The sequence below is a fragment of the Apostichopus japonicus genome, chromosome 12 (genome assembly GCF_037975245.1).
Source record: "Apostichopus japonicus isolate 1M-3 chromosome 12, ASM3797524v1, whole genome shotgun sequence".
NCBI lineage: Eukaryota > Metazoa > Echinodermata > Holothuroidea > Aspidochirotida > Stichopodidae > Apostichopus > Apostichopus japonicus.
Window position 1 is genome coordinate 23080427 of NC_092572.1, and position 7231 is coordinate 23087657.

The 7231-nt window shown below is 35.9% G+C and overlaps 1 protein-coding gene across 1 annotated transcript; it reads left to right on the forward strand.

The window, feature by feature from the left end:
• Nucleotides 1-1460: 1460 nt before the first annotated feature.
• LOC139977883 (nucleotide-binding oligomerization domain-containing protein 2-like) lies at nt 1461-7013 on the forward strand. The gene is made up of 7 exons (XM_071987586.1): nt 1461-2878; nt 3102-3295; nt 3566-3639; nt 4363-4433; nt 5069-5092; nt 5609-5629; nt 6090-7013. The coding sequence occupies exons 1-7, from the start codon at nt 1481-1483 to the stop codon at nt 6138-6140; spliced, it is 1833 nt and encodes a 610-aa protein (XP_071843687.1). The 5' UTR covers nt 1461-1480; the 3' UTR covers nt 6141-7013.
• Nucleotides 7014-7231: the final 218 nt, after the last annotated feature.

The following is a 7231-nucleotide window of genomic DNA, read 5'->3' on the forward strand; positions in this document are numbered from 1 at the left end:
GCGCATGATGACTACCCCCCCCCCCCCCCCCCCAAGCACAATCGCCCAAAGAAAACAGGTATCGACGAGCGGCGAAACTCAGCATTGATGCGAAACCGGGAGTAACCGCAAGAACTGTCTCCCACAATATTTAGGCGCATGCAAACTTTGAAATAAAAGAAATTTCACTCCGTCGGAAGTACTTTACTGTGCAAAGCTATGGATTTATTGATGACGATAGGAGGAAAATATTGCAGTGACTGGTAAGACCATCGGAATAGGCAATGTGCCTGATATTGATCCTTTGACACTGTTGGATATTTACTTGTTCATTTGAACTTTGTGTTATATTGTATATTAGAGTTTCTGGTAGTGTAAATGCTGCAGGTGGTAATGTGAAGGAATGTTTGGGGGTACTGAAAATAAAAAAAATAATGCCCAATAACAAAAAGAAATGAATAATCGTTGGAACAGTCGCCTAGAAATTAGTTACAAATAATGCTATGCATCTCAAAACTCCAAAGGGACATATAATTGACCAACGCAGAAAATGGGAAAAATAAGTGGGCGTCTCACTTAAAGTTGGAGTAGTTTTAAGCTCGGCATTTCTTTAACAAAGTATTGTACTTAGCGGGAATTATACATCTAGCTGGACACATAATGTACACATAATTCTGACAAAACCAACACATGCCTTTTAACCTCTGAGTAAAGAAATGACAAGAAAAAATCAAACAAAAATTGTAATTTTAAACCTAAACTTGTTAAATTTCTGGTAAATACGTAGTTACTATATAATTGCATAATTGTCTGGAGCTATTGAAAATGGAGTCTACTTACATAAAGTTAAACTATCGGAGCCACCATTTAGTGGGGAGATGTTTGGGTTGTCTGGTTATGCTACAGCTGGCAGATTCTCTGGCATAGGTCATTGGAAACTCTGTCGCAAGAACTCGTTCACCTAATTTGGTATCAACTGGAATCTCAAATGTGTAAGCTACCCCCAATTATGCGTCCATTTATTGGCGCAATTTGCGTTAAGTTGGCGTTATTTGCACAAATCATCTTTTTATGAACTTGACAATGCACACAATTTGGATGCTGCTCTAACGGGTACCTCGAATGATTAAGTCAGACACATTTAGAGGCATCTTAAATCTCCCTGGGCTCCACACGCAGCCTGAAGTGATCCCTGCAGTAATTTATTTCTGTGTTTTTCATGGTCCTATGCTCCCGGTTTTATAGCGAAGCTGTAGGAACCTCTCAAACCAGATAGCATCTATAACAATCCGTTAAGAATTAAGAGCCACTACACAAGTGTTTAAACTGTGAAAAAAAATCACAAAATAATATACAATGCACACATACCCTATGCCACATTTACATTTGAACAAATTGTATTGATGTATTTTTTGTTGTTGACAAAAATGCAGCTGTTACCTTTCTCTTTGTAGATAAACGCAGCCAATTCATTGACGAAGTTCGACAGAAGTATGAAAATATGTTGAATCAGTCCCATCCTAAAGTTTATGTTCCAAATAACCTTTACTTACGGACACAACACGGAAATTGGAGGAACCGGTCACGAGGAGATAAACTAAATGGATATCAAGATCTCTTTAAGAACGAAAAACTTAAGAACCGAAATTTGTTCATTGAAGGTGACATGGGATTCGGTAAAACAACGTTAGCTTTACAATTTATAAAAATGTGGTTAAATGAAGATCAAAATTTAGATTTTGGACTTGTTTTATACCTGTCTCTTCAAAATGTTGCTTTTGAAAATGAATATACGTGTATTCGAACACAGCTTCTGTCAGAGACGTGTGATATTGACGACATAACAATTCAAGAGATAATTGCTAACGAAGAAAGAGTTTTGTTCGTTTTCGATGACTGGGATCAATTCAACAATAGGCATAGTAAGAAATCATTTGTGTACAAGTTATTTGTTAACAAACAGAAAGAAGAACACAAAGTATTGATCCTCACTAGGCCATCACTTGCTGGTGAGGTATTTAGTGATGAACGCCCCATTGTAAAGATTGCCCAATTTGATGATGAACAAATTCAGAAATACCTAAAAGAAACTCTGAAAAGGAAGAACATTAATGGTATTTTTGAAGGAATCGTTGACAATAGCAGCATTTACGAGCTATGTCAAATACCATTATTTTTAAGCGTCATTGCCCCTATTATTGAAGACGACATGTTCAATATAGAGCATGATGAGACTGTAACCAAACTTTTCTTAAGCGTCTTCCCTAGTTTGATTAATCGTAAAGAGGCGGGAAATGACGGCGCTTTGGCGCTATTTGACTATAATCCTAAGTTAGCTCTTCTCGCCGCCGCGGGTTACACAACGCAAGAAAGCTTCTGGCCAAAGGAAAAAGTGGCATCGTTGATTGGGAGAACGGAATTGAATGATCTTATCAAGACAAAGATTCTTACAGAAACATCTGAAAGAAAACAACTTTCAGAAGACCTGTTAAAAATGGAGAGTAAATGTAAAATTCATTTTAGTCACAACATATTCCAATGTTTTTATGGCGCACACTATCTAGCTTTCGATGCCAGCAGTGAAGAAATCGGTGACTACTTGCACAATACCGACATTCTTATTTGCCAGTATCTTTTCATATTTGCGTGCGGTCTATCAAATGATAAACAGTTACTCGTAACGATAGTAAGAAGTCTACTACAAAGGGAGGAATATTATCCGTTTCCTATCAGCGATTGTATTGCCTTGTGTTGCTTTGAGGCCAAACCGGGAAAACTTGAACATAAACTTTTATCTGAGATTAGTGCTTCAGAACACAGATTTCATATCAAAGCTTCGGATGGCAGAAATGTAGTTAATGCGAAAGCATTTCTGATAGATTCCTGCGCAAAAGAAAAGGTAAGGAACCATTGCAAGTTAAATAATCGGTTAGTTATTTATTAAATTGGAATATATTTTTAATATTATTGTTAAAACAATCCAACGAGTATACTCCGGTACCTTAATGTTAGCCTGGTAAAATTCATATATTGCATTTATTTTCGTTAGTTGGCAGATATTTATTGTATTTTCGTTTAGCATTGAAACAATTTACATGAGTTATCATATATTTATATTACAGGTCGAGTTTGGTTCTTTGGCAATTACGGAACATGTTAAGGAAATTGGCAGTGATAAAATAACTTTGAGTACAGGAACCTCCTTCGAACTTCCTGGAATCATCAAATCCTACTACATCGTGGCATTCGAAAATAAGATTACCAACGAGGATCTGTTAGCACTAATTAAAGGGTCCCGACGTCTTCAGATATTATTGTAAGGGTCTGCCATGAATAATTATTTACGTCTTATCAGATTGCTTGAAGCTTTAATTGTAAAGTAATGACGTTTCGACAAAATAGGCAATCAAGAACTACATGGCCACAACATTGTCATTATCATTTTCTTTGAAAAAAACAAACAAACAAATAGAAACTTAAATGATCCTCTTCAAGCGGGCCCCAATGAAACACGATCATATCGTATGTGTTTTTCTTATAATGGAGGTGTCATAAGGTTAAAATATGATTTTCATAATTTTTACAGTCTTTATAATAAATCGGAGCCGGAATACGAATGTGCGGAACTTTTTGAAACAACAGACTTGGAAAAGACTCTAGGTAAATATCCAAAAAGAAATATTGGTACTATACAACGACTACATATTGCAACCGCATTGTACTAGTATGATCTTTTATAATTCAATTCACATAGGCTAGTTTGGAGCCAACAAATAAAAACTGCCATTGATTTGTTAGTATCTATCTCAAAAAATCTCAGTAAAACAACTTTTTGCTTATAGTTTATATCTAAAATGTTGAAATGCCTTAGTGACACTGGAAACGGAGGGCGATGTCGTCCATTGGAAAAGTACTGTTCTTGTGATCTAAGTATTGCAGGTTGTAGTCCTGGCCAGATCATTACATTATGTTCTGGGGCAAGAGCCTTTTTATTCATTCCCCCATGTGTATAAATAGGACCTACTTGGTCACTTGTTAATTAAATAACGAAGGCCGTTGCTGCTTCATCTTATCTGGAGCTCCCGGTGGACACAACGCGTGGGGGCACTGTAGTTTCCCGGGAACAGCTGTATGAATTGTACACTATTGGGTTTGTAGGTGTGACAAGTAACCAGTTAGCACGTGTTCATTGTTGTAAAGATGTGACGAAAATGTCTTGACCACGATTGTAAACCTTTCATTTTAACTATGTACAAATGCACTTAGTGACATGGTTTATGGAACATTTATAAGTGAGTAATATCGTCTAGTGACTATAATTCTAAACATACCTATGTCAAACTTTGAGTTGATTTAATGGGACGATATTACTTTCATCTACAGTTGTGTGGGTGTACTGTCAAGCCGAAGACCTGACGCTGTTTACACTGTCTTCAAAATTCAAATGCTGGACGGTAATCATCTACTTCTTTGATACCGCTTAGAGTTTATTCTTAACATAATTAATAACGGGTTTCCTACATTAGGATTTTGCAAGTTCCTCTGTTTAGCTTTAACTTCCAGGTTTAGCTATAGCTATGTTTAACTTCATTTGCTACGTTTACTTGTGAAATTTACGGAAAGATAGGTACTGCATCAGTTCAAAAGGTAAAATAAAATTAAAAGGTTTCTAAACTTTCGTTAAAGATGGTTGATACTATAGACTTGAGCGCTGATTGTATATTAAACATGAATATTAACCCTCCACTGTTAAAGTAAAAACATAATCCACTCTTTGTCCCCTCTTCAATAATGGCGTCAAAATACAGTTAATTATGGAAACATCTTGTTCAGAGGGCTGTCGCAATTAACATGCTCAAATTCACCCTTAATCAATGTAATTACTAAGATTGTTTCTATCTTGTTGTCTCAAGGCAGCATCTCGCTGTAATATATTTCCAAAATGATACGATCATACAGAGGTCATGTTCATATTCCTGTTTCAAATATTGTGCTGCACAGCTCGTCACACCTTACATCTTAGATATAAGTCTCTGAGTCGTCTTTCTAAATTCATCTAAAGAAGTACAACTTTCTTTTTCACTTGTAGAGTCTGGAAGGATCTCTTACTATTGTAAGTAAACAAAGTCAAAGTTCAATGGAACTGAAAAGTAGCATTCCACCCGTCACATACATACCCTCCCCCTTGAACCATATCAAAATTGGATATTGTTGTGTTATTCATTACGATATATATTTTCGTGCTATTGTGAGATATCCCGATGGGTTAATTGGCATACAAAGATGGACGCAAACGAACTGCTTTAGGAATTTTATAACGAATCTGTTGCATATACGTGTATTAAGATGAGCGCCATATTCATTCATTGGCTCTGTGCCCTTATGCTTAACACCGCCTGTGTCTTATTGATAATTACAAATATACTTATACTACCGCTGTATAGGATCGGAAAAGGCATGGAAATTTTATTTTGCGCTGGAACAGTTATCCACAAAAAGCTTTGACTATGACATCAACACATGACGGTGGCATTGGCAAAGATACTCTGCCTTGAGCTCTCATGAACATGTTTTGTTTTAACTGATGTGCGGATAAAATATGTCTTTCTATTTTCTTGCTATCTCTTAGAAAGAGCTAAGGAAGACGGATGTAAGTTCTACTTCTTATATACGAATTACGTCGGGTTTAGGGATTTTTAAATGTTGGAAGGCGAGACGTTTTGATTCTAGTTTAAATCTAACCTAACCTAAGTGTACATATGAGTCAGATGTGTTTAGTTGGCCAGACTTATCAATAAAACAGTAAACAAACAGACAGGTGTCAAATTATGCAGAAAGCAAGACAATGGCCATTTAAAAAAAAAAGCCAGAAGATAATTTGGCTTAGTAAGCTGTACAGATCAGAATCAGAAACAGTTTTTACTTCCACTTAAGAGATAAAGCGGAGCTAAAATAAAGGTCAGTTTGTATTCATTCGTTTTAAATTGCATTAAACAACTTGTCCGATCCTTCCATTTGTTAACCTGCTTTCTGTATGTGTGTATTTATGTGTTTAGGCATGTTTTGTGCTTAACATATTATTATATTTTTGTATTCTATTCTTTTTACAGTTGTGGAAAGACTCTGCGGTTAGTAGTTTCAATAGTGTCCTTCCCGTGTAGAGCTCTTGCAGAAATAACTATCATCAACTTAGTTTGGTGGAAGTCAAAATTAACAATGATTAACATGGTTTGAATATTCTATAAACATTGAGACATCAGGATTAAAGAGAAATTACTAAGTTTTGTAAATATAAATTAACTTATATATAATCTTTAGTTTAGCAAAGACGAATGGCAATACTGCAGGGACGGACACGAGTGACGAAAAGTTTACAGGGAGTTTACAATTGACATATGAATGTAATCAAAACGTTTCAGCATTGAAATATATTTATTTACATCACGAACGAAAGAGTCGAGTGGAGCCGAGTCGAAAGATTCAATCAAATCCATACAGCGTATTAGCGCAACAAGCACAACCCTAGGCATCTCGTAATTCTTCCAATATCCAGTCTATATTTAAGATTTAAAATCTTACGTAAGTTTCTTGTAGCATCCATACTTTATTTTACTTATTTCATGACCTAATATTTCCGGATATCTTTCACAGAATCTAGACAAAATGGAGAAGGTAACTTCCTGCTTAGGGACAACTCGTTTTACTCTTGTCCTTGTTATTCTTACTATTTTATGTACCGATTGGCGAACATGTGGATCTAAGGCACGACCACCATTTTTGTCCTGGAGGCTTCTGAGACGTTAATTCGTCCAGGGGAAGTGTCTAAATGGAGTTATTAACTCTCTCTTACTTTTAAAAAGTTTGATAAAATGAAGGGTCACTGTGATTGGAAGCAAAATGGTGCCATATTTTGAAACTTTTCGAACAATGTTGAAGAATTTTCGACTGTTTAGTTCGCACCGCACATACTTGTTATATATTTACTACTGTATACTAGAATTATATGTAATACTATATGCTGTAGTCTAAAAGAGGAGGGGGTCGCCCTTAATATGGACCATGTCATTTGAGATTAGTTATGTTTCATCAATTGCAACCAAAAAAAAAAGCTCGTATAGTGACTGAGTATAGGTTATACTTGGATGTAAAATGTAGTTACTTAGAAGATGCGAAAGTAAAGGTTATGATGCTACTCTACTGTAGTAGAACATGTCTACTTCTTGTACAGGTTATATAGCTTTATACCATCAGC

Excerpts from the sequence above, each read along its gene's own strand:
- LOC139977883 (XM_071987586.1), top strand. The coding sequence starts at position 1,481 with ATGTTGAATCAGTCCCATCCTAAAGTTTATGTTCCAAATAACCTTTAC. Across the intron at positions 3,296-3,565 it reads CGACGTCTTCAGATATTATT|TCTTTATAATAAATCGGAGC; the intron begins GTAAGGGTCTGC and ends TAATTTTTACAG. Across the intron at positions 3,640-4,362 it reads AGACTTGGAAAAGACTCTAG|TTGTGTGGGTGTACTGTCAA; the intron begins GTAAATATCCAA and ends TTTCATCTACAG.